The sequence below is a fragment of the Aquila chrysaetos genome, chromosome 9 (genome assembly GCF_900496995.4).
Source record: "Aquila chrysaetos chrysaetos chromosome 9, bAquChr1.4, whole genome shotgun sequence".
NCBI classification, from domain to species: domain Eukaryota; kingdom Metazoa; phylum Chordata; class Aves; order Accipitriformes; family Accipitridae; genus Aquila; species Aquila chrysaetos.
Window position 1 is genome coordinate 23,101,615 of NC_044012.1, and position 27,542 is coordinate 23,129,156.

The following is a 27,542-nucleotide window of genomic DNA, read 5'->3' on the forward strand; positions in this document are numbered from 1 at the left end:
AGGGGAGGGGCGGGGCTTCGAGCGTGGAGCCTTTCGGGATCTGCAGTCCCAGCGAGGGCGAGAGGCGGGCGGGCGGGAGCGGCGCAGACTCCGCTTCCCGTCGGGCCGCGCGGCCCCATTGTGGCCACGCTCGCACCCCATTGGCTGGCGGCCGGAGCCGGGCCTCGCTCCCCGCCCGCTGACACAAAGCGAATCCAAGATGGCGGATGCGGGCGCGGGGAGCCTGCACGGGGGGGACGCGGCGCTGCCGTGCCCGCCCGAGGAGCAGGAGCTGAGCCAGCGCCTCCGCCGCCTCTACCCCGCCGTCAACCAGGAGGAGACGCCGCTGCCGCGGTCCTGGAGCCCCAAGGACAAGTACAACTACATCGGCCTCTCGCAGGGCAACCTGCGCGTCCACTACAAAGGTGCCGGGCTGGGGCGGCGGCGCCGGGTTCGGCTTCGGCCTCGGCCTCGGCCTGGAGCGGGACGGCCCTTGGCCCGGCCGCTCCGCGGGGCCAGCCGGGCGGCGGACTGGGCCGGCAGCCCGGGCCTCCGCTGTGGCAGCCCCGGGGGAGGGGTGGCGTCGGCCGGGGAGCAGCGCGGGGAGCGGCGGGGGGCTGCCGAGCTCCGGCCGCGGGGCGGGCTGCTCGTCCCGGGTGCCGTGGCCGGCCTCCAGCCCGGCGCGGGGTTTTCCTGGGCTCGGGAAGCGGCGGTGGTCTGGAACCGGGGGCTCTTTCCCCGGCGGCGTGGCTGCCTTTTATATAACGCTTTGCGGTGTCACCGGACCGGGCCCCAGCGCGTCTGTGTAGCCGGATCGTCTATTTACTCTGTCATCCCGCTTAAAACCCGGCCGAGGGGTCGGATCGCGTCGGCACGCTGCATAACTGGGGCTTTGGCTCCTTGAGTTTACACAAAATAGACGCTTGCAGACTTGTAGGACTTGGGGAATCGCACTGATGTTTTTCTTGCTCGCTATTGGAGGCTGTTCTCCCTACCCACCCAGCGGAGAGCTGATTATTCCTTTTCTTGCCTGGTTAGTAAACACTGATGTCATTCCCCTCTTGTGTAATCATATTTGTCTTCTGTTTGTGTACATTGGTCTTCAAATTATGTATGTGGGGAGGGGGATAGTGAGTCCTTCTCAGCAACTTCACAGTGAAAACAAAGGAGAAGCTACAGCGCTCTTAGTGTAGGGATTGTTCATGGTGGCAGTGCAGGATTGTGTATTCTAGTTCTCTGAAAAGTGTGCTTTAAATTGTTGGATATATGTAGAAACGGATCCCCGCTGTGTTCAGACAGCAGCGTTTTAGATCAAGGCGTGGGACAGTTCAAATCCCATCAGTACTTACATTTCTGTTTTTTCCTAGGTCACGGTAAAAATCACAAAGATGCTGCCTCGGTCAGGGCTACGCACCCTATACCTGCAGCCTGTGGCATTTATTACTTTGAAGTGAAGATCGTCAGTAAAGGTAGAGATGGGTAAGTGTCTTATTCCAGTTCAGTGGTTGGTGATGCGTATTTAGCAGTTCTGCTGTACTCTGACCTCATTCTGGAAGGTTTAGAGGTCCCATGGCTGCTGGGTGTAACAGGCAGGTACATCATAGGGAGGTTATATTCTCTTGGTTAAGAGATGTAAACGTGGTAGAATGCACTGGAAGCAGAGGCACTTACATAGCTGCTTTCTGTGCTGTTTGGTGTGGGCAGCTTTAAAAATTTAGGAAACTCTGGGTCTCCGGTGCAGTTTTCATTAAAATAGTTTTTCCTCTTGCTAGCTGGGTCTGGTCACTCAGATTTCTGAAATTATGATGCCTCAGAAGTGGAGTGAAGTAGAAGGGAGGGACCTTGAACTTAATTTTGGACTGTTAGAGAGCTGTTTGCATGGTGAAGAGTAGTCATAGCAGTACTTGAGCACTGGAAGGAGAACTTAGGATACTGTTTCTTAGAAACCCTGTATGCATGATCAAGGAAAAGATGTTCAAAGAGAGGGAAATGAGATTGTGAACATAAGCTGGAATCTGTGCTACTTCTGTCATCTCTAGTCTAGGACCTGAATTTGGACTCAAGTCATTATCTCAGGATAGATTGCACCACAGAGTATCATGTCAGATAACAGCTGTGAAAGCTTGGGAGACTGTGCTGGAACGAGAATGCTAAATATGAGAATGTTTTTCCCCACCAAATCATGTTTGTGGTAATATTTAATATCGTAGGCTGTTGTTGAGACTGCGTTCGCCCTATCAGTCTGTACTACTTTGAACAGTAGCAAGTGGAAGAACTGCAAAAGCAGCAAATCCTTTTGGTAGTATTAGAAGCAGCCATCCCTTACTAGGCGGCACCTCAGTGAACTGAACTGGCAGTGGATTTTGGCTCTCATCCAGTCTTACGGTCACTGTATTGGGCAGTATTTTGATCCAAGATGTAACTGAACCAGGATGTATGTGGAATTCCTTTTAAGCAGTATTCAGGATGTTGGGAAACATGGGGAAGCAATAAAGGGGCATTTCTAACAAGGTCTGGGTTTTTACTGCTAGTGTAGGTTTAATTTTTAATCATTATAAAGGTATCGGCCTGCTGTGTGTGTATGTATTTGGCGTTTTTCATTGCTAAAGGATGAATGTTGCAGATATAACTATCCAGAAGTGAAAGCCACACAGGAGAAGACATTTGAACTCTGACTGGTTTAGGGGACTTAGGGAAGGGCAGCAAACATTCCTACTGAAAACCAATTTAAAGTCATAACTTCTTACTGTTGAAATTTTTTGCTGTCGTTGAATTGAGACGTGGCCTATTTGTAAAGAGGCTTGCAAAGGATCTTGAATTGTGCTGCATTGAGGCCTTTAATAATTATTAGGTTATCTGTGCAGAGGTGGATGCTGGGCTGAACGCTTTACAAATGCAGGGAAAAGACCATCTTTATTCTTTCACTTCACTGACTTGGCGATTAACTGCTTGTCTGTTTTGAAACCACGCTTTGATTAGTTTATGTAACTGCTAAAATTGAAATAATTTACAGTGAACTTCAAGACAATTTTCCAAAGAAATCACATTACGAAAGGTCACTGAACAGCACTTAATCCTTACTGCATTCTGGATCAATCTTACAGGGAGATAATGGAATTTGCTGCTTGTTTCCTAAGATCAGAGTTTTCTATATTAATAGTCCATTGTTGTTTTTACTGTATTCTGTAATTACAATTAATGTCCAGGAGTACTTTGAAAGATACAGAACCATGTGTATTAACGCTATAGCAATATGCACATGAAATGTTGATAGCTATGATCTGAAGTCAGGGCAGTGGTGAGCTTTTGAGAGCTGGTCTGATGTCTCAGCCATTGCTGTGCCTTGTTTTTCTTTTGCTGGTAGAGAGCACTCTAATTTTTATCTTGCACACTGTAGTGCTGAGGATTTGTAATTGTGAATTTATATTGTAGCTGCTGGCTGTCTGTCACTTAAGAAGGTAGGCTTGTGCATCTCATCTTTAATAGTTTGAAGTCTGCCCATTGGAGGCTTGGTATGTTATAATGGTGAACTGTGACAGAGACATCTCTTCTTAGGAAGCTCTCCAGGGTTTACTACACCATGGTGGCTTCAGTTTAAAGGAATACAAGTTCAGAAATCTAAAGAAGGGATTGGAGGGAATGGAAGGAAGTTTTCAAGTAGGATAAGTGGTAAAGCATGTCCCTAGGAACTCAGCTGGAAGCCCTTTAGCAGGGGGAGAGGAAGAGGAATCTTTCTAAGCTCATTTCCAGAATGGGTACTTCAGGTGTAAAGTCTCTGCTCTGTAGCTTGTTATTTTATTTATGCTGTACGGAGTAGTGAGGTAAGGACTGCGTGATGTTATTCACTGTGTCTCTCTTGCTGGAGTTTGTAATGGCTTTTCACATTTAGGTTTAAAATGTGAGCGGTTGGATTTCGAAACAAGGTTTACTCAAAAAATACTTTGGTGGAATGAATTTCAGGAAGTGTGCTTTGAGGAGTTCTGATTGATTTTGTTCCATAGCTCAAAGCTATCATCCTTCTGTGCTAATAATTGTTAGTCTAGTGCTCTACGCTCTGGTTAGATGCTGACAGTTGCTGATAAACAACAGAAACTAAGGTTGCAGGTAAGAAATGGGATAGAAGTTCCCAGTGGCTTTTACTGGAGCTGTCAGAATCCTGAAGCTCACATGATGACTTTTTGCAGCCTGACAAGAGATGTTGCCTGTCTATGATATGCTGCAATAAGAGAGTTCTTGAATTGGCATCAGACAGTGCCAGTTCTGGATTTGGTGGTGTCACTGTGGTAGAGAAACCTGAGCTATAGAGTCAACTGAGGTATCAGTACCACCTTTTTAACTTCTCCCTTCTGTTACTTTCATGGGGCTAAGGTGATTTAAATCCGGTATGCTGTGGTTCTCTCCTTTGTTTTTACCCACCACATTGTATCCTAGCAGTAAAAACAATGCACCCTCACCTCCCCCCATTTTTCAGGCAGATTATCTCTCTGCTCGGTTTTGCAAACCCCGGTGCCAGTGCAAGGGAAGAGGGAGGGACTGCAGCAGTACAGACAAAAGTTGCTTTAGACTGTCACGGCACTGCACCAGTAGCTGGCAGAAAAGCTTCCTCTTTTGCATTGTCTTTCTCCCCTGCCCTTTAATGCACCTGCTCCATAAAGGTGCTTTTGTTAAAGAAGCAGATGAAGTGATTTATGAAAACTCTCCTTTTACCATTGCTAGACTTTTCTGCCTCGGCATCAGTAAAATCTAGCTTAGTTTACTGGCGGATATTTCAAAGCAAGTACAGCATGCAAAAAGTCCATTTGGTGGACTTAAACTTTTATCAGCTTTTCTTAGCTTTGGCTCTCCCACTGCTCATGCACTGAGATATAACCACAGTCCTTTGAGTTAAAGAAAGGTGATTGAGACTTACTTTTAGCTGAATGGTGGTCATTTCTCATTCTGGTGGTTTTCGTCTGTATTGATAAGAGGTCATGTTTATTTACTGGGTTTGTTTTTTGTGTGGTTGGGTTTTTTTGTGTTTATTTTGTTTTGATTGTTTGTTTTTCTGGGAGGGCGGAGGCTGCCAGGCTACCGTTGAAAAATTGTCTTGACAAGGAGGCTAGGTAACACATAACAAATCAGATCTGTTAGTAGATTGATCTATTGTTTGTGCTACTCTTTGTTTGGGGAGATGGCTCTTATCCTCAGAGAGTAGAGGAGGATTTAGTTTACAGTCTCTAGTTCCAGCCCTCTTCTTACCTCCTTGTCTGCGCTGAACACACAGGGAGTGGTTCCACAACACTTTAAGATGATACAAGTCAGGACTGTGGGATTCTGCCCTTCCATTTGCCGTATGTTTCTGTGCCTTCCCTCATGTTGACAATCTGTTACCTGGTCCTATGGTGAACTGGTTCAAGGAGATAACTGGTTGAAAGCTGGCCACATCAAAATAATTATGATGATTTAATCTATTCACATCACTGTCAGAAATTGCTGCTCTCTTTCTTTTCTTTTCTTTTTTTTTTTTTTTTTTAAATTGAGGACCACTTTTCAGGGTTCTGCTCCCTGATGTGGATTGAAGGCGAGTCAATAAAGGGATGGACTGAGCTGGGAGAGGGAAGGGTAGGAGTGCAGCAACCCTCATTTAGTTCTATTCCAAGTGTTATTGAATGGTTTTGTCTTAAGGCTTGCTGGGTACTTAATTCCTGAGCCATAGTGTGCATGTCTCCTGAGTGTTGTTAACTGGAAAAAAAGGACAAGAGGCAATGGGTCACAAGTTGTGGCAAGGGAAATGCCAGCTGGAAAGAATTTTGCTCGTGAGAATGGTTAAGCACCGGAACAGGATGCTTGTAGAGGCTGTGACATCTCCATCTTCAAATTTGCCCAGGCAAGGCCCCAGACTGCCTGATAAAACTTTCAGAGTTACTCATGCTTTGGGCAGGAGGATGAAGAAGGAAGGTCCCAAAGTCCCTTCCAGTCCAGACCTCTTCATGGTTCTGTGGGTGGCTTGCTTCCAGCATTCCTCAGATGAACAGACTGGCAGAAATGTATGTGACTCTTCTGTTCCTGAGCTGCCACAAATAACTCATGCTTTTATCACAGTGGTGTTTGTAACAGTTCAACCTTAACTATATTTGAAGCACTGGACTCTTATCCTCTCTCTTTCTCTCTCTCAAATACATGTTTCTGTTCACTGTTGATATGTCAGCACATCTCACAGCTTCTGTTTCCCCATTAGATGATCTCTGCTTGGTAAACAGGAACAGTGTAAGACTCATCAGGGTAGGGCAGTCAACCCACAACTTACAGGCTCTTGTGACTCAGGAGGACAATTCATCTTTGTTGTCCACTTTATGCTGGGGGAAGGTGAATTGTCTTATGGGTGGTAGTGCTTGTTCCTGACCACTGTTTCGGTTTCTCAACCTGTTTTACCTCCCCCAGCCACGCGTTGGGTTGTGATGGAGTGTTACTGGGGAGGATGTCCCAGAGGCTGACCCTGATTGTGCATGGGTTCCTGATTCCAGCAAAAGTCACCTGTCCTGCAGCATCTCCTCCATTTCTGAGCTGCTCCTGGGAAAGACAGTCCAGCAGCCTATGGACTGCCTTTGCAATGGCAGTTTGCTGTTGACAGCTGTCTTTTCTGGTAATTATTTGGTTTTGGATAGCAGCTTACTGATGGATACTTTGGTATGCTGGCATTCTGCAGCAAGTCTGACCTCTCCGGTGGTGGCAGAGCCTGCAGCCTGTCCGCGGTGGCTCTGTGTGCTCTGTGCAAACAGAGCAAGTGTGGTCTGTGGGCAGAGGAGGTGCCAAGTGGCACAGCCCTCTGTGCCAGGGGCACTGGGCAGTTTCACAAGGACTTTGAGTCGTCTCAGGAAGGCTGCTGAAAGAGCCAGTCTAGCTTTTCTTCTTGCCATGATTTTTATTTTTTTTTAAACCCTTTCGTTTGTGCCAGCACTACTGACCGTGTAATGAGTTGGATCATGTTAACTGTCTTTTTGCTGGATCAGTCCTTGATACAGTGCTTTCTGTGCATTAAGTGGGGAAGAAGAGACCCAGAAGGGCAGAAGAGGGACAGTGGGAAGACATGTGTGTGTTGGTATCCTTCTTCCAGCACTGTTTCACAGTTGCTTTGAGATGTGAAGCCTGTTGTCCAGAGATGTTGGTCAGCACTCGCTTAGGTTGCAGGCATTTTTCTGAGAGAGAGAGGAAAGAGTACTTTGAGCAGAGTGGCCGAAGAGCTAATCTAGCTTAGTTCATACCATAGTTTATTTAAAATCTTTAGCTTTTATATGCAAGTGCATCGTATCCCAGACTTGAAAATAGCTTAGTTTCTCTCTGACTGAAAAAGAAAAATAAAGGTCATATGTATTGGTTGTTTAGCAGTCTTTACATTAGTAACAAGTAATGTGCCCCTCTCTTCCTTGCTTATGTCTCTCCTTGCCAACTTTCCATTTCTCTTCAGCATATGGTGAGTGTGATTGCTCTTTGAAAAGCCTTTCACTCGTGTGCTCTAATGGTTTCCAGATGCTGATAGAAGGCCTGTCCATGAAGCACTCTGACGTCGGTGGCTTTAATGGCATGGTTGTCTGTGTGCATCCATTGGCTGGTTATACTGCGGACACTTTATAATGTCATGCGTGTCTGGATGTGGCTGTAGGGATATTCTGTGGGAACTGATGATTTCTAGTGTCTGCGCATGCTGTGTGATCCCTGATTTGTATCTGATAAGCTTGTAAATAATTGATTTCCTCCCCCTTTTTATTTTTTCCGTCCTGGTTTCCAAGAATTCAAAACCAGCACAGAGAGGGGGTGGTTCTTCTGTTTGCAGGTATGTCTGCTTGCTTGAATTTATGCTGCTCCGCAGACATTCATTTAAACAAACCAACACATAAATAAATCCCCCCAAGTAGATTCAGTAAACAGTTCTCACCTTGTTTCTGTTTGCAGACAGTCTTGCCCGAGCAAGTCTTGCTTGCTCAGCTACTGACTGACTGAGCTTTGGTGCTCTGAAGTGTAGAGACACTCTCATTTTCTGTGGAGGTTTCATGTCTATTGATGACATCTCATATGAGTTGTTATTTTTTTGTTGTCATTCTGCTAAACTCTTGCAAAAGGGAGTAGTATTGAGAGTAGCTTTTTCAGTGTAAAGCACGTTATGAGATTGGAATATCTGATTTGCAGCTGATAACTTTTAAAAATTTCTTTCTTTTGTTTGTTTTTAATCAATGAAATGGAAAGTGACAGTGCTTTGTAGCAATATCATGGGCCCATCCATTGTACTGGTAGAATATAAAGTTCTTATTAAAATAATTTGTGAAAATTAGGAAACAAAATGGAAGTAGTGATGGTGATGTGTGATTTCCCCCCCCCCCCCCCCCCCCCACTTGTGTGCATTTAGGTATGTCTGAAATCTGAGATCTGGTAGATTTCAGGCTGTGATAACTTCTTTCTTTCTTTCTGTTAATTTTTCTTTTCTTTTGTCCAGTTAGAGTTGTGAGATTTTTGCACAGTAAAGAAGAATAATTTCAGGAAAAGTTTTTGTTGGTTTTTTTTTTTCTTTCTTCTCTCTCCTCCCCCTGCTATTTCTGAATATCTCTTATAGAAAAAGCAGGAAATGGCAAAAGTAAACTCTAGCAAAATCAACTGAACATCTTTAGAATATGTGTAAAACATTATTATGCTTCAGTTCTTCAGAATATGTTTACAGTTAATAAATCAAATCATAGAATAATGGGAACTTATTTAAATGTTCTAGGCTTATAGATCTAAGCAATTCTCTGTTTAATAATTAAATTTTACAAGTTGCATAACTTTTATAGAGGCGAAACTTTTTTTCCTTTGCTTACGAAGCTCTGAGATGATGAACTGCTAAGAATTTATCATCTGCTGTGAAGCCTGACTCTTTCTTCAGCTCTGCCGCTGGCCCTGTAAAGCTGAATTGTGTTAACTGTGTTACATTGACTGCACTGCCAGATTCGTTTTCTTAACTGCTTTTCTAGGAATGGATTTTACATTGTACCTGTGGTGTAAGACTGGATCTCCTGTTTCCACACTACAGTTTCAATCCTAGAGATACAATCTTCCTTCTTGTTTACAAGTTCTTTGTATTGATGCTCTCCACATCTAGCCTTTGTTCCTTGTTGTGGAGATGTCAGCATGTAAAGATCTGTGAATTCAGTGTGTGTTGCTCTCCCGGTGCTCACCCTAACTCTGACTATCTGTCACTGTTTTAAAGAGGAAGTATTCTTATTTCATAAATACATCTACCAAAACTTCCCATGTGTTACTTTTTCTGTAATATGTTTTCCACATAATTAAAAAAAAATCTTATGTAAATGTTACATACTTACTGTAATTTCATGATAACTTCTATTAGCAGGTAAATCCTCCTTTCATAAGAATTGGTACCATCCATTTCCTGATTGAAGCCTAAAAGAGAGCAAATTAGCCTATAAGGATGGGAGAATACCTCTTAAGAGAACCAGCTACCTGGCAGCAGAGTGTTTTCTTCTGATTTGGGTATTACATTTATACTGCTCACCCTGTTTTTTAGTGGAGAAAAGAGAAACTCAAGCTGCTGTTTGACGCTGACTGTCTGTTATGACGGACTGAAATCCAAGATTAGTCTTCAGCGTGAAACTTGTAATCTTTATATGACTTGCCATCTTTTGGACGCCTTTCTGTTAGATATTTGCGGTACCTCTGGTGTCTGTCTTTACTGTTTTCTAAGCTTTGTTCATGCCAGGAGAAAAGGCCCGTTGCTTAGACTGGCAGTCAAACAATCTCAAGTCCATTCAGTTGTGGAAACCTGTTTAACTTCCCTAATATATTGGATAAAAATTTTCAGCAGCTCTGAATGGTGCATTTGGAAGTGAGGTTTGTTAATCAGCAGGACAAAGGCAACAAAAATTCTACTTCCTCAATTGGGTGTAACCAGAATAAATAATCAGAGAATTAGTATCAGTAATGCTTCATGCTGTTCCCAGACTGAATGCACTATTTGCCACTGACATGGTTTATGTGAACTTTGTTGAATACCAGCTGCCTTAGAGAACAAGTCAGCTGTCAAGAGTGAAAAATCTAAAGTTGGAAAACTAAGTTGGTGGGACACCTTAGCTTCAGCCACAGTTGGTTTCAACCACAGTATATTGCAGGGTTTGGGGTCCTGTTGGATGTGATGGTGCTTGAGGTGGCAGATGGAGAAGTTGGTTATTCTGGCCAGATCCTAGCAGTGATTTTAGCCTGGTGAGGCTTGTGTTATGCCTTTTCTTTCTTAAATGGTGCTCAAGTCAAGTCTTATCTCTGTTCTGTACTTTCTGCCTTTCAGTATTCCTACATATATTGCTAATCTACATCATCAGTCTTTTCCCTTCCTGAAGGTAACAGAGGAAAGGGACAGATTTGACCCATCTTACAGCTGACAGTTACCAGTTGAACGTGATCCTAAAATTGGAAGGGAGCTGGGAATCTGATACCGTGGTCTAGCAAAAGTAGTTTTTTATTCTTCCTGTAGTTTTGTCAGTATTTACTCATAAACAGACTGAGAAGATGTGTTATGTTACCAGATTGCTGCCTCTTAATTTTGTTCTGCTCACTCACCTTCTCTTCCACGCTCTTTGGCTTCTAGAGCTTCTCTGCCTTTCTAAGGGCTGATGTGCAGTGGAATCCTCCATGCCTCGGGATACTTGTAGTTGTTTTTAATGAGCTCTTAAGAATTTTATTTTCTTGCCTTTATCTACTTCTTTTCAGCCTTGCATTATTTGTCTTTACTGACCTCTGCTTGGAGAATTGGGATTCTTTCTGGAGCCTGTCAGTGCTATTTCTGAAGCACTGTTACAGAACAGCTCAACATCCATGAATAAAACTAGAACCACTTCCACTTCAGAGATTCATTCTATTCCATTATGAAGTAGTCCCAAAATATTTATTGTTCGACTGAGGAGTCGGAGACAGTTGGAATCCAGTATTTTATGTACCATAGGTAATTTTTTTAAACTGATGTCACTTGTTTTTTCACTGCCTTAAAATAACATGCCCCATCCCCCACCATAACTGCAACAATGTGGTTTTAGGTGGTAAATTGATATGGGTTATCATTTCTCACCACTCTTTAAACCTGGCATGAAGTCAGGGCCCACCTCTGACAACAAGAATGATAGTTCAGAGCTTTGTACAAGAGACTATGAAAGTCCCTGAAATGCCACCAGTGTGATGGGGAATGTTATTAATCTCTAAGTTAATAATTTAGTTTGATTATTTTAGACTTAACTGTGTGTGTTGAAAGAGTGGGGTGCATTATAGCTGTGAGGACAGGTTTCCTACCAGATAGGTGCGGTTATTAGAAAAAATTGCAGGATGCAGTAAGCCTTTGAGTCACGAACTCGCCTCTGGAAGAGAGGAACATCCCTTGTTTAACTTGCGGCTCAGCTGGGTTGCTTGGTCTTGGCTGAGCCACGTAATAAAATGCCAATCCCAGGAATTTCTACCACGTGTTAGTGATATTGTTAGTTCACTAACTGAGCGGGGAATGACTGCTTTACTGGAAGTCATGGCCTACAAAACAAATTATTTAACATCTCTGTTTTTAACTCTTTAAGTTTGAGCCTCAGTGTACCTTGGCATATATAGTAAAGCATGCTCAAAGGAGAGACTACTGTGTCAGGGTGTTACCAGCACAGTAAAGAAGAGTTCTAGGCTTGTCGTCATTAGATAGCCAACCAGTGCTAAACTGATGTATTTTTCCTCCTTCGTTTCCCCGGCTTTCAGATGGCATGAATTTTGTTAGCCTTCTAGGTAAACTTTACAGGCACTTGGAAGAGGAGTGGCATGGATCGTTTCACCATCCTGACTTGGTATCTTTCAACAGGTTAAGAAATAAATAAAGGGAAGGCATAATATCTTTCTTTTCATGGCAGAGCCTTAATAAATCTGCTCTGCTAATTGTCAGAACTAGCATTTGAGAAGAGTACTCTTTCTGAGTTTCTTGGAGAAAGTCTTGTAGCTTTTTGGGTAAAGAAATGCCTCCTTTGTTTAAAGTATACTGCCCTGGTCCAGTTATGACCATGGACTGATTGCTTTCTCCCTCCTTCTGCCCCACCCTTATTTATTTCGCATATAGCAATGCCTTCCAAGTGCTGGGTGCTTTCCAGGCATTCAAAGGGAGGTGTTCTTTGCTCCTGGGATTCTTAAAAGTGACGAATATAAAGTATGGGTATACATGAGTTCTGTTGCTGTGTCCTCCTCTGTTCTACCCAATGAATTCTTCATTCTTGCACTCAAAAAGCCAAACAGATGCAAGTGCTGCAATTTCAGCATTAGCTACTTGCTGTCAAAGGGCAGGTCTGTTCTTTTCTGCTGGGTTCATGAGGATTTTTGTGGGTTGCTCACACAAAGTAGCTTCAGACTGGCCAAAACACTTTTCTTATGTTGGCTTTTTGGCAGGCTCTCTGGGTATAATGTTTGTTCTGAAGAAATGTCTTTTGACTTGAAGAATTGCTTGTCACATGGGTGGATTCCCCTTCTGGGGACAAACCAAATGCAGGCATCAGTGTACTCCTCTACTGGTATGACTGTGTAACACTTAGAACAGACACTTGAAGAGATCCCTTTGTTTGAATTTAGGTTAGTCAAATATTGTCACTCCTGTGAAATAACTTTTCTTGTAGCTTTTTGGGTAACTTCTGCCCAGTGACAATATATAATGCCTCCTGGCTAGAGTCAGTGCCTCTGAGATCTTTTGTATCTTTAAAAGTTAGGTTTTAATTTAGAAGTACAGTTAGCATTTTGGCTCTTTCCATCTCTGTTCCAGGGAAAGTCTTTTATTGGCAGAAGCAAAAAAGTAAAATATATATATTTTAAATATACAAATATCTGCACTGCAGAATCCACCACACAAGTTCTCTTAGGAGCCAGAAGTGAATGCTGTCCTATTTCAACATCACTGTGCTGGAGTAGCATACATGCTGATGTTTACTGCTGAAGTACTTGGGAAGTGGGGGAGGGAACCAAAAAGCTTTGTCTCTTTGAACTTAATCTTACCACGGTCATGGTGCTGTGAGATCTAGAGGGGAAAAATATTGGCAATCCTGCTGGCTGTGTGCTGTGCAGAGGCATGTGTGGAGCCAGCATCTTTTGGCATGAAGACTTGCTACCAAGGTCCTTCATTCATCTGCTATGGCCAAGGACAGCCAGTGCACGGATAAAAGAGGCAGAGCTGATGTTGTGGCTGGCGGTAAGTGTGGCTGATTCAGTCTATTCAAATTTTAAAAAGCAACCAGTATTGACAGGGCAGGGCTGAGGTGCAGTAGAAGTCTGGAAGAATTTGGTGCTATGGTAACTGCCGAGGCTGCTGGTACGTGGAAACAAGACTGTTCTTCTGATTGAATCACTAGCATGTGTCTGCGTTTATTTTTGTATGTCTGCTCTATTTGGAATTGATCTACTGATGCAGCATTTTTGAAGCTTCTGATTGGGTGTGGGGGGCAGTTCCAAGTATTCAATGTTCACTGCTGAGAAGATGGTTTTAGGAGGTCACTTTTGCTTGGCTTTAGTTAAGGTAAATATCTTATGTATGGTGGATAATGGATTTAAATGTATCGTTACCCAAAACCCTAAAAAAAGATATTTTTTTTTTTTTCCCGGTTTGAAAGTGGGTGCTAACATTTCTGTGCATTCTCTTGTAAGAGCCTCTTTGAATCCCTCAAAAAGGGACCCCAGTTAATGGATACCCCATATGGAGTCTGTCCACACCTAAAAACTCCAAAACCAGGGATGATACAGGCAGGCAGACACTATAGAGATTTATGTTGAATGATACTGAATGTTATAATTTGTTCATTTAAAAAAAACAAGCAGTAGGCTGTGCTTGATGATGCCCATAAGTACTGTTTAACTAGTTTTGAGTTTGTTGTATATACAAAACTGGTTTGGAGCATTTAGAATCGAGGAAGTGAGAAGCTGTTCTGCACCAAGAAGTTCAGAAAGCAGCTGATGGTTTTGGTGGTGGTGGAGTTGAAGGTGAATTTTTTTTTTCCCTCAATTTTCAAGAGAATAGAGTGATTTTTAGTCTAAGGCTTTGTAGGTCTCAAAGCTCATTTCATCCATCGCTTCTGATATGTTAATCGGCAGTAGATGGGGGAAAAGCAAAGTAGCTAGCATCTTCTAAAACAATAACCAGCAATCAAGTATGTGACAATTTGAAGTTCTGGATATAAGCTGTAGGCTGTGGAATTGAAACCCAGCATGGTGAGAGAGCCTTATTTTATTTTAGGTTGTCTGCAGATTCTGTGTACAGTTCTACAGTCATTATGGTCTTATTTTTAAAGTTTGTCTTAAGCTTTAAATGGGAGCATAAGTTGAAGAGCAAAATTTTGTGAACTGGGCAGGCTTGTGGTCATGTTTTCTCCTCTCCGCCCCCCCCCCCCCCCCCCCACCCTCCCCCAGTGACACATTTCCATGGTGGTGTGTATCTAGTTTAAAGTGTAATCTTAAATTTAGAATTTCTGGATTTGTAGTACTTGCTTTTTATAAAAATACAAGGTTCTAGCCCTAATTTAAAGCTGTGTTGTCTGAAAATGGAAAGGTACTATTGTATGATTTTTTTTTTTTTTTCCCCTTGATTATGTGCATGGGATTTGCTGCAGTACACAAAAGAGGGAGGATGAATCTGCATAGAAAACAATAAAATTAAGCAGGATAAGCTGAAGTGGGAGATGACTTATTTTATCTGAGTTCAACAATTATGTTATTTCTTGTAATTTCCAACAGTTTGCTCAGTATTGCCACCCTTATGGTGGCAATACAGTGCAATGACCCAACAAGGGATGGGGACAGATGGAAGCCATCAAAATGCTGCAGCTATGATTCTGATGAAGGTGTGCGCCAAGGTGGTGTGCAGAAGTGGTGTCCGCTCTCTCTGTTAAATTCCAGGTGTGCTAATGTCAACAGCAGCAGCAGAGGCACAGAAACAGGCAAGCACCCTCAGGCAGTAACGAGGGACAGAGTTGGCCAGTGGCCCTGTGCCAGTGGAGCTGTGCTGTGTGATACTGAAACTAAGGAGGCTTGACACCACCACATGACGAAGCTGCGCTAGAGGACACAAAGTGGCCACAGTTGTATGCTGTTTCACCTTCAGCTCAGCCAAATAGATCAGGGCATAAGAAACATTCTCTATGTCAAGAGGCATGTCCTGCTCATTGAACAACTGCTGCCAGCAAATCCAGCAGGTCTTGGGCTTGCTAATGTGAGCAGGTGAAGGTGGTGGGGATTGTTTCTGCCAGAGTAATTGAGTGGTCTGCTCCTCTACAGATTTTTGCTAAGTGTTTTCGGGTCTGTCAGGACCAAGCACTCTGGTATTATTGCACAAGGCTTAGATGGTGCCTTTATTGTGTGTTCAAGCAATCTGGAACCTTGAATCACAGCTCCCCTGAGGCTTGAACAATTGGCAGAGGTGGCACTTTTCACTGCTCTCTGCAGCAATATAGACCTGGAATGTAGTTCTAGCTGTGTCCACAACTGTTCACAGATGTAGTTGGAAAAAAAAAAATCAAAGCAGCAAACCCCACCATGTAGCAAGGAAACCTCTGTAGCAGCAGGAGGTTCCAGACTCAGTAGGAATAAGAAAATTGAAATGCTAATGAGCATGCTATCTTATCAGCCAATGCGCTAGGAAGGCAGCAAGGAAGAGCTAAAGCGGTCCCTGCAGCTATAGGGAGAAATCTTCTATATTGTGCCTGGAAGGCTGTAAACATATCCTTAAAATTCAGATTATTCTTTATAGATGCGTGTATGTCACATGACTGTGTGAGAGTAAATTTTTAGATGCTGTAAATGACTGCTTCGGAGAGGCTAGTCAGGGAACTCATGAGAAAGGATATAACTTCTGACTCATGCTCTGAGCAGTGCAGAAAATGTTTACAAAAAATGCGCGTTTATAAGTTGCTCTGCAGCACTTACCATAAGTACTCCTGTTTAGTGTCCTTTGAGAAGCACTATAAAAAGGCCCCCAAACCCTACCACTTCAGTGTTGATCAAAAAAACCCCACCATCCAACAACAAAAAAGCCAGAAAACAAACCTATATAAATTGAAGAAGCTTGTTTGAGAAGAGTTAATAAAAAGATGCAATCAGAAGAGTAACTTGCTTTCAGATGGCATGGAGACTGTTTAAGAGACATCATATTGGAGGATCAGAGTACAAGTGTGTGAACTATTGGAGAGACTCAAAATGACCTGACAGTTGGCATAATTACACATGAGGGTGAGAGAGGATAGAGATACACCCTCCAAAAGTTGAAATTTTGTTAGATGAGAAAAATTGAAAGAACAAACTTCTAAGTTTAAAAAAAACAATAAGGTTGACCAAAATGACTTGAGGGACATCTGTCTCAAGGTCTGAAATGTTAAAGGATTATTTTTCCCTCCCAAAACATCAGGGATGGGAAGCAAGTTGGAGAGCCTGTAAAACCGGGAGATGATTCAGGAGAACTTTTTATGAAGTGCTCTGAAAAAGTAGGAATGTTTAGAGGCTCCCAAATGCCATTCTTGGCTTTTAAAGGATTATCTGGCTCGAGTCAAAGAGTTAATACAACAATGTCATTTGTCAATAAAACAGATGCCAGTCTTTGTTTTTAAATGATTATCTGGCTCCCACTGAAGAGTTAATACAACAACAGTGTTATTTATCCATAAAACACAGGAAAGAATGAAATAGCTGAGCCATTAACTGTGGAGTGTGATGTTTAAAAGTCTTGATTACAGAGGAAGAGAGATGTGTGTGTGTGGCTTTTTTTTTTTTTTTTTTTTTGAGGGATCCAAAGGAATGAGATCACATAGTGCTTTCTCTTAAAGTCTCTTCTGTCCTTGAGATCTCTACATCGGAGCAGAACCTTCCTTGTTGCTTTTCTTCAAGTGGACACTAGGTTCAGGAGCCCTTCAGCCAAAGAGCTAAAGGGCTCATGGCGGTGTGCCAGGTAGCAGTCATCAGGGCATGTTTTGTTTGTGAGTTCAGGGTTGGTCTGTAGATCAGGAACCAGTCTTTCCTGGATGATCTATTCTCCTTGAGGTCTAGGAAGAAAGGTGGGTTCAGCTGGTGTGATCAGATCGGGACTTAGCTTGTGGTGTATGTGTGTGCCTCAGGAAGTTCTGTCTTTTCTCAACTTGGTCGATATCCTGCTGTATGCACTGCTAGCCAAGAGTTTGCTACCTGTCAGCAAAACTGTCCTGAAGTCAAGATATTGTTGAATAATTCAGGTTGGAAAGGGTCTCTGGAGGTCACCCAGTTCAGCTCAAAGCAGGGCCAACTTCAAAGTTAGATCAGGTTCCTCAGGACGATGTGCAGTCAAGTGTTCGACTATCTCGAAGAGTGGAGATGGAGTAGCATCTCTGGGCCCCTCTTCCAGTGTTTGATCACCCTCATGGTTAAAATATTTTCAGTAATATCTAATTGGAATCTTCTTTGTTACAAACTTGTCTGTTGTTTCTTATGATTTTGGGGGGTGTGTGTGTCTGAAGTCTGACTCCACCTTCCCTGTACTCTCCCATTAGGTAGCTGTAGACAGCAGTGAAATCCCTGCTTAGACTTTTGTTCTTAAGACTGAACAAACATATTTCCCTCAGTGTCTCCTCATACACCATGTGATTTGAGCCCCCTAACTGTCTTTTGCTGCACTCACTCCAGTTTGTTACTCTTCATTCTACTGGAGATCCCAAACCTGAACATGATACTCACAGGTGCCAAACAGAGGAGCAAATCCCTTCCCTTAACCTGCTGGCTGCACTCATAGGATGTGGGTGGTAGGAATAGTTCTCCTTTATTGTATTGTTTAATCATGGTGGTCTTCCCCCCACTCTTTCTTTCCCCCCTTCTGTTTCTTGGCTTTCCCAAATCTCCTCTTCAAGTCACAGGTATTTGTCCTGAGCCTGTAATATGATGTCTTTACGTCATGTTTGTGTTCCTGCAAGCATTTCTCTTACCCTTGGTCTTTCATCATTTAAACCGGTTACTGCTATGTGAGGTAACTTTCTTCTTTTTATACCAAGATAACTTTAAGATCTTCTGGTGAAGGACCTTATCAAAACCTCTCTGTGTTCCAGCAGTGGTAATTTGCTTATGGTGCTCCAAAGTCTTTCCTTGTCCTTTTCAGGGCAGTTGTTGATGCTGGAGGGTCCTTGGGTAGGGGTGTTTTGCAGGCTGTGTTTTCTATCATAATAGGGAAGTGGAGACCAGCAATTATCTCTGTTCATAAAATGCTGAACACTTTCATTGATATCTAAGATCAGAATAGTGACTGGCTGCTGTTGTCTTAGCTGATAATGGCCACAATGCTGTCCTTAGCATCTCTGCTCAGGTGCATTTCAGAGGAGTTCCGAGGCCAAAGATGAAACAAAATCTTCCCCTCTGGACTCTGTGCAATGAACATACTAGCAGTTATGGTATCCCTCCTCAGATGAAACAGGGTTTTTTTTCTGTTTATACTGAGTTACTGAGGAGTAGATAGTCTAGAGAATAGGTTCTGTCATCCTTACAGTCCTTTGCAAGTTTACGTTTTGGAATGAATGCCCTAAAGTCTTGCCTTGTCTCTGCCCAGTTCATGCATCTTTTGAAGCAATGCTGGTCTTTAGCATTGAGCTTTATGCTTCAGGACATACTGCAGATTATGCAGGTCTTAATTTTGTATGAATCCTCCCCATACCACTCTTCCGTTATATCTTGCCTGGCTATTCTGTGGCATGTGGCAGCAGAAACCTTTGGGATATCTTTTGTCAGGCTGTATCTTGGCAGCCTCTAATCCCTCCTTGGAGGGAGTACATGCCCAGGCAGATGCTAGCTGACCTTTGGCTGACAGTTCCCTGAGTGCAGGTGAAACAATCCCTGTTTGTGCTGGAGAAGCTCCTTCCATCATGACCAAGCAAGGTGAGGAGGATTATCTCCAGGGTAGGGCTAGTCAGATCTCAAAGCTTAGGTCTACTATCTGCAGGATGTAGTCATTTCATCTGTGTCCTGGGACTTGGAGCAGTGCAAAATAGGTGTTTCTTTGCATTTCTGCATGCGTTGTGTCCAAGCTGTATTGTACTGGACTGTCCACTGCCCTGTCTCAACAAAGAGAGAGCCTTGAGCTCTTCTTTTTGTAGACAGGCTGCAAGCTTTTAGCATTTCTGCAGAGAATATCAGATTTGCTATGTAATAATGTACATCCTAGCTATTTTGGAAACCCTCACAAATCTGTCTTTGTCCTTCTAGATGAGAAATAGGAAATCCAGCCAAATGCCCTGGAATCTGTCCTCTGTGACTGGAGAGCTTCTGAGATAAACTTGTTTGCCCTAAATGCCGTCAGGAGGTTCAAATCTCCTGCTCCTGAACTGGCCACTGCCAAAGCCTCTTTTGGGTATTTTTCTAAGTTCAGTGATTTTTTTACTATTTCTGTTATCAAATGCTAACACTTTCCTGGTGCTTTTGTAGTTACATAATTTATACCTGGTGAGAGCTGAGGGACCTGGGCTGACCTTTGTTGGTTGTAGCTTGTCATTCCATTGGCATAGCCCTATTTATCAGCATTCACCCCAAGAAACTTTGAACTTGAAGGGCCCTAGTCTTGTGGCAGGAAAACACTGAGCTGGATGAAGGGAAATAACAAGTCCAGCAGTAGGTTCTCCGTATCATGATCACGTATCATTTTCCTTTGAAGATAACCCTAAGAGGCCAGGGGCCAGCTAAAAGGAGAAGGTGGACCATGTATGTAATGGTTAGCAATTCAGTGATCAGGTATATAGATAACTGGGTTTGTGACGCCAGGGAGAATGGCATTATGACTTGGCTGTTAGGCACAAAGTACACAGCTCTTCCAAGGCATCTGAATATTGTACCAGTTGCTGAGCGTGAATTGATAGAGTTGTGGTCCCTGTAATGCTGAAGGCATAGGGAAGAACAGAAAAGGTTCTGTATGTAGAACTTTTAAACTATTACATAGGAAGTTGAAAACCCAGGACCTCTGCTGTAGCAGCCTCTAAAATGCTTTTCCCCACTTTTGCACAGTACTGTGCTTTGCCCAGTACCAGAAAGAGAAGTGAGTAGGAACAGTTCTGGTATGTTGCTGAGGAAGGGCTCTGGATCCTCTGGAAGCTGGGGCACTTCTGAAATAGAGCTTGTTTTTTAAAGAAGGGATTGGCTTAATGTAAAGCATTGTAAAACTGGGTTTCAAGTGTTTAAAATCTGGAGGGTCATGCTACCCAGATGTGAAGCGTACAAGAAAGACAAAGTTGGCCATGTTTGTGAAGATGCAGTGCTGTTCATTAACGAGGTCATAGACTAAGATCTGATAAACTTACAGATCTCTAAGGATTAAAATTTCTGTTTAAACAAGAAAAAAAATCAGTTATTACCATTTCCATCCTATTGGATGGGTGTGGTGACAATGATTGAGATGGAGAAGTCAGGGCAGGGAACAGTTGTTGCAGGAGACTTAACCCACATAGCTTGAAGAAATGTAACTTTTGGGTCAAATTCTGAAATAATATTTTTAGACATGATTAATGTTCTACGGAGCAGGTGGTCGAGGAAGCCATAGGAAGAAACTGAGAATGTGAAAGAATAGGAGGACACTGGCTGTAGCCTGTTTGAATTTATACATTTTTACATGAACAAAAGCCCAACAGTAACTGTTAATTTCAAAGCACAGTAACCTGAAAATATGGAAGCTTGTTAGAAACAGCTGCCCTGCTCAGTTGGTTTTTGTGGTTCCAGGGGCTATGAAGAGAATTACAGACCATGCAAATAAACAGAAATAGAACAAACAAAATAGGTACGTGCATAAATATTGCAGTGAGGAAGAAGAGCCTTTGGGAAGGCTGGCTATGCGTTACAGTCCTGTTGAACGCAGAAGTAGATGAAGATCAGTCTGCCTGGATTTGCAAAAGCCATTTGGCAAGGTCCAGTCTCAAAAATTCTTGAGAAATATAAAGGAAACGTGGGACAAAGTGAACGAGCTTGTGTGGTTGAATGATCAGTTAGATGACTAGCTAACAGGTAGGAAGCAGGGCAGAGGAATGAATGGCCCATGTGTGCGTGTCATGCCCCCTCTCCTCCCTGCAACTGAGGATGTTCACCGGTGGATTTCTGTGGGGATGTGTACGACACCTCTGATGTTCACTATCTTAATAAATGACCTGGAAATGAAATTAATAGTAAGACGATATTTTTTGCTGATGATATGAAGCTAACTAGAGTTGTAAAATCAACTGGCTGTAAAAATCAAGGACTGACTATGGATGATAAAATGAAAGATGCAGTTCAGGCTGGATAGATGTAAAATGGTTCTCATAAGGGGAGAATAAACAATCCAAACCTGACACAAAAAATGGTCTCTGAGCTGCCTCTTACAGTGCAGGGACAAGTTCTTTGTGTCCCGGTTCCATGGAAAAATCAGCTTAGTTCTCATCTGCGCTCAAAAAATAAATGGAATAATAGAGACCAGGTGGGGGAGGAATAGAAACCAAAATGGAGAACATCATTACACTGTTGTCTGTAATAATCACCATGTGTTTGTGTTGTGAATGATGCTTGTGGTTCTGGTTTTCCCCTGCTTCTCAAAAGATACAGAACTGGAAGTGTAGTGACAGTATTAAGAGGTATAGATGAGCTTCCGTAAGAGGAACAACTGAGTAGACTGTGAGTAGCCAACCTTGAGAACAGACCATTGGGGAGTGGGGTATGAATGAGGACTTTAAAATCCTTGAGAAAGTTAACAGAGAAACGCTATTCCTCTCTCTTCCAATTCTAAAAATGCAAGTACCAAGCAAAACTAGCTTGGCTAGTAATTGAATAGTGGAGCTGCAGGATGTTGCCTTTTCAAAGAGCTTACAAAGGTTCAGAAAGCGATCAGATTAACGCGGGGAATCTACTGGGGTGTGAAATACAGAAAGACCACCTTTTGCTTAGGAAACTGTGTAAAATACATGTTGGACAATGAAAGAGTGTTCTTAGAAGGTACAGCTGTTTGCTCTGTCTACATTAGGCTAGATAGACATTTGTTGTCACATACTATATCTGCCCTTATGTATTTTTTACTCTTTTGTTAATCACCTATATAGATGTGTGTTTTTCTGATATATGAAAAAAAACCCACCAACAAACCCCCAGAAATTTAATTGTTGCTTGTTTTCCAGTCCTTTTTCCTACCAATTAAAGAGCTAAAGAGTAGCTGTAGTTGTGTATTGGAAAGCTGTCAGTCACAAAAGCAGACTGATGTTTTATCTTGGGTTCAAGAAAAGACTAAAAAAGTAATGGAAAATCTTTAGCAATTTCAATATTCTTACCTTAAATGATTTGTGGATTGGGGTTTTTTTGCTACTGTATTTGTGCTGCAGGAAATCTTGTGGCTTGGCCATTCTGTGCTTGACTGATATTTTGCTTCTTTTTTTTTGAAGGTACATGGGAATAGGACTTTCTGCTCAAGGGGTCAACATGAACAGGCTTCCTGGTAAGTCACTGTTAAGGTTTGTTTTGGCTTACAGTCCATGTTAAATGTCTTATGTCTGGAAGTTTCAAACTATAGAGTGTTATCCTAAACTGAGTTACTAGTACTGTTAATGTAGCCATGATGATTTTAGCAGATAATAGAAATTAATATTAAACTAATGAGTAACGGGTAAGATGATGAGCTTGCATGTCTGAAAGCTTTTTGCATCTGAAAAATAAGTAGCAAAATAATTTGACATTTAATCTGTATATCCCACTTGACAAATTTACATGAAAGAAGCTGAAAATGACAGGAAAATTGGCCTGTCATATTGTCTCTCCTCTCTTCTTTCCCTCTTCCTACTGAAAAACGTGATAGAGTGGTATTTCCAGTTAATATTATTGCTTCCTTTGAAATGTTTGTTTTTAGGATAACCTCTAAGTTGGTTAAGTAGCTTCTTTTTTAAAATAATCGGTAATATTTCTTTAACAATATCCAATTTATTCGGTAAAATTATAATTTCTAGATTTGGATCAATGTAGTGACTTCTGTAGCAGGAATTCTTTCAGCTGGGTATGAAACTAGAAGTTGTCTGCGTTTGGTAGAAAGTAAATGTTCTTCAAGTGCCAGAATGAATGACAGCTGGTTCCCAGTGGTGGGGGCTTTTTTTGGTCTTGGGTGTGATTTTCTTCTGATGGAGTTGTTTTAAAGCTGAAATGTGTGTTCAACCCTTATTAGGCATCTTGATATCTCCAAAGGAGAATGTTTTATGAATGTCCTAACAAAATGAAGAGCTTCCATAGGGTTTGCACTAAGACCCTTGTGAATTCACTTCTCAGTGGGGATTTCGCTTTCATCTTCACTTGCAGCTTGCATATTCAGAGTGGAACATGCTGGGTTTTTTTCCTTATAACCTCCAATTGAAAATGTTGCAGCACTGGAGCAAAATCCCTGACTACTCTGTTGGCAAAATATGTGATTCTCTAGCTCTGTTATAAATTTCTGAAATGTGTATTTCTATAGCTATGTTTCTGAAATTCTGCTAAGACTGCAGATGGAGTCTTAGCAAGAAGACAAAAAGGAGACTAAGACAGCCAGGGTCCTTGGATGATTTCAGAAAATAGCCAACTTTCTGGTGGCCATTCTTTTAATTGCTGAGTTTTGCAATGGCTGCCTTGTCTTGTTACTGAAGAGAAGCATGGAGATCTTGGCATACATGACTGAGCGTTTGGGACCTTTTACATTGATAAAGAAGAAATTTTGAATTGTAGGCTAATTGCAGTAGTTAATCAGTTCAATTAAAATTTCACCAGTGAAACAAGCATTGTTGTTTAGCGACAAATGTCAGTGCAGCGTGTGGGCCGTTCATAAATCACAACCATGGTTAACAGTTGCAGGCAGACTTTCCTTTTCCAGGTACAGCTTTGATAACATTTGATTGACCTTGAGAGTCTTCTTTTGGCCACTGTCAGAGGCAAGTCCTAAGACCTGGTGGTTTGACTGGGGCACAACCTTTTTTGCATGTTTTTCTCTGGTGATTTCAGACCTGCCCAGAGATCTTGTGGAACTTTGGAGATATTTAGGACTCAGGTGGACACGGCATTGACCAACCTGATCTAATTAGACCTCCCTTGAGCTGGGATTGGACTACGTGACTTTTGCAGGTCCCTTCCCTCCTTAGTTATTCTACACTTCTATGATAACTCTGTTTTGGGGTGAATGGTTTCAGTGACACCCATGTTTTAAAGAATTCGCATCTTACTGCAAACTAGATTTGTTAATAATTGTTATGACAACTAGAGCATATACACATTGGCGGGAGAATTAAGGTCACAGGTCTTTATCCACTCAGAACTAGGCCAGGGAAGGAGGAAGGCAGGACATTGCCAGTTTTCTCAAGTGATACTTGGTTGCAAAACAGTAGGGAATGTCCAGATCAAGATGATCTGGTGTCAACAGGTATGGAAGTCTCAGTTTTCAGATGACTCCTCTCTCTGCAGTCCCTCTCCCCTCAATCCTCCTGACCCAAGTGGGTTGTGTGCATGTTGCAAGATGAAGCATGAGTCTAGTCCCATCATCTCTTCCCAGGGTTGAAGTGCTTGGCTGCTTGGAAGAGGAGTTGTTTGGCTATTAAGGGAGCATGTTCTGTTGAAGAAATGGTTCTCTGGCTTGTGCAATGGAAAGATGGGTGGGATTGTCTTGTAGACTTGGCCTGTAGACTGCTGGTTGGATTATGCTTAACCTAGGATTCTCCTGGCATTATAACACAGTGTCATGGTTTAACCCAGCCAGCAACTAAGCACCACGCAGCCGCTTGCTCACTTCCCCCTCACCCAGTGGGATGGGGGAGAGAATTGAGGAAAAAAAAAGTAAAACTTGTGGGTTGAGATAAGAACAGTTTAACAGAACAGAAAGGAAGAAAATAATAATGATAATGATAATAATAAAATGACAATAATAAAAGGATTGGAATACACAAAACGAGTGATGCACAATGCAATTGCTCATCACCCACCGACAGGTGCCCAGTTAGTTCCCAACTCCCCCCAGCCCCACTCCCCCCAGTTTATATACTGGGCATGATACCATATGGTATGGAATATCCCTTTGGCCAGTTTGGGTCAGCTGCCCTGGCTGTGTCCCCTGCCAACCTCTTGTGCCTCTCCAGCCTTCTTGCTGGCTGGGCATGAGAAGCTGAAAAATCCTTGACTTAGTATAAACACTACTTAGCAACAACTGAAAACATCAGTGTGTTATCAACATTCTTCTCATACTAAATCCAAAACATAACAGTGTACCAGCTACTAGGAAGAAAATTAACTCTATCCCAGCTGAAACCAGGACACACACACACACACATATATATATATAAATAAAAACCACACACACACATATATATAGATATATAAAAACCATGGTTGAATACTAACCTGAGATGGTATGTACTGAATAGGTACATATTAGGTGTGCTGTCCTGAAATTGAACAGCCAACCTAATTTCTTTTTTTTTTTTTTTTTTTTCCCCCTTTTAGAGACTAAAAATTAGCCAAATCACTTCTGATGGATGTCTTTAGAGCCCAAGAGCTACATAGGCAGTGTTTTGTGGCCAGTTTGAATCGAAGTGCCTGTATACTGCTATTATTTCTAAAGTGTATGTGGCAAATGTGGAATTCTTTTCTCTGAGTGAGTGAAATAAAACATGAAGTGAACTTGAGACTACAGATAGTGTTTATTTAGCAATGAATTGTACAAATTTGATCCTATGAGCCTGTTGTTTGTTTGATCACATGTAGATTATGCTGCCAAGAGTGGTTTTGTGGGCATAGTTAGGTCAATCTCCCATCATCTGTATAAAATGAACTGCATGGCTCTGTATTACAGCTCGATAATTATCTTCCTGGCTTTTGGAGAATGAGTCTGATTTATTTTTTTATAGTATATTGCTCAAGTAACTGAAGTGAGAAACATGTGTCAGGCTTAACCGTTATCAGGTCCTTCACAGCACAGAGTGATAGACTTTGGAGTCTTGACTTGGCTTCACATCAAAGTGTAATTTTAACTTTTTGTGACCTGAAACCCTGCCAGGTTTGTCTCCTTAGACCCCCTTCTAAGTCACCTCTGCTTTAACAGATCAATTTTTGCTCGGTGTGCTGGCAGGGCAGTACGTGACCCACTACAGATAGTGGTTTGGGAGCCCAAAGCCTGGTATGGGAGCCAGTTGGTCCGTTTCTTGTTACTACTTTCAGTGGGAATCCTTGGCACCCTGTCAGTCCTAATTCGAAGAACAATCTTGCTGCTGGGTTCTGTCTCAAACTCCTTTCCCCCCCCCGAGAACAAACACTGGCCATATCCAGTTCCAAGTCAGGGCATTTGTGCTTTATGCCAAATTTATTTTGGCTTCAGCCCAGCTCGGTGTTGGTGGGGGTAGTGCTGAGCTTTCTCTGAAGGTTGGAAGTGTGGTTGGAGCAACCTGAGCATTTCCTTAAACTACCCCTCTCTGTGTTGCGAACAGAGACTGCTTTTAAAAGGAGAGTGCCCTGTCCCTGTTCGACTCAAGGTTTCTGTGGGCTGTGCTTTGAAATTCAATAAGCAGGTCTGAAATTATTGTGGGATTTTTATTGAAGTGCCAACTTTTGTGGCCCTGACATATCTTGATGATTTTATTATTATTTTTTAAATTTTTAAAAGACATTTAGAACACTTACTAATAAACGTTCTGCTTTAAACTAGTGGCTTTTATTGAAATGTCTGCTTGCTATTTTCCCCGCATACAACTTTTTTCACGTGTGCTCAGCTTTTTGGTATCTGAGGATGAAATTACATGTTACAGCTGAACTGATCTAACTCACTGTCATCAAAGAAGAGAAACCCGACCCTTCCCCCACACCCCCCACCTACAGCTGCACAGTCCCTCTTCTTCCCTTGTGCAAGCCCCTGGCTCTGGCACTTGTCACCTCCTTTGCCAGGCCAGGGCAGCTTTCAGGCCTGGCAGGAACCTGCCTGCTTTTCTGCTGTGTTGGGACTGTGGCAGGCTGGTTCCTTCAGAATTCATGGATCAATGCTCTTACCTTTGCATCCTGAATGTAACATCTGAAACGTCCTTTTTTTTTTTTTTATTGTTATCATTTAGCCCTCAATCCAGTAAGTTTTTCTGAGCCCAGCTGAAAACGCCTTTGTGGTTTGCTACAGGTTTCACCTAACCTCCATAAAATGGAGAAGATATGTGTTCCAGTCTTTCATATGGATGAGATGTGCACACTGGAGATGATTCTTCCCTGCACGTGGTGTTCTGCACTGGTTCAAGTCCTTCATGCTGTTGAGAGATAACGTTTCATTTGTTCTAGCTCTTTGAGCGTAACCCAGCAGGAACATAAAGCCAGGCAGAGAGGGAAGGAGGGATGATTCTCTATGGTAGCAGCAAGGTCTTAATTCAGCCTAAAATGTTGTGAAACCATAACCTTAGGCATACCCTGCTTCAGTTTCTGAAACAGCATAGATAGGATCTGACCAATTGCTTTTAGAGACTCTAAACACCCTCTGGTTAATAACTGACTTGCCCTGCTATGTGGCATTGCACATGTTAAAGGGAGTGCCAGCTTTCAGTCACCATTGTTTTGTTTTATGAAAC

At 42.5% G+C, this 27,542-nt stretch overlaps 1 protein-coding gene across 6 annotated transcripts in view; it reads left to right on the top strand.

Annotated features, from left to right (window-relative positions):
- The first annotated feature begins 161 nt into the window (after window positions 1-161).
- Window positions 162-27,542, top strand: part of RANBP10 (RAN binding protein 10) — an 88,009-nt gene continuing 60,628 nt past the window's right edge. For 3 of the 6 annotated variants that reach the window (XM_030024640.1, XM_030024641.1, XM_041125761.1), the window contains exons 1-3: window positions 162-404; window positions 1,347-1,458; window positions 22,383-22,435. In XM_030024640.1, coding sequence (XP_029880500.1) covers window positions 200-404; window positions 1,347-1,458; window positions 22,383-22,435 — 370 coding nt within the window. In that variant the 5' untranslated portion in view covers window positions 162-199. Of the gene's footprint in view, window positions 405-990; window positions 1,013-1,346; window positions 1,459-13,173; window positions 13,193-13,293; window positions 13,313-22,382; window positions 22,436-27,542 lie in introns of those variants that run through there. The other 3 variants (XM_041125762.1, XM_041125763.1, XM_030024642.1) reach the window with 3 other exon arrangements.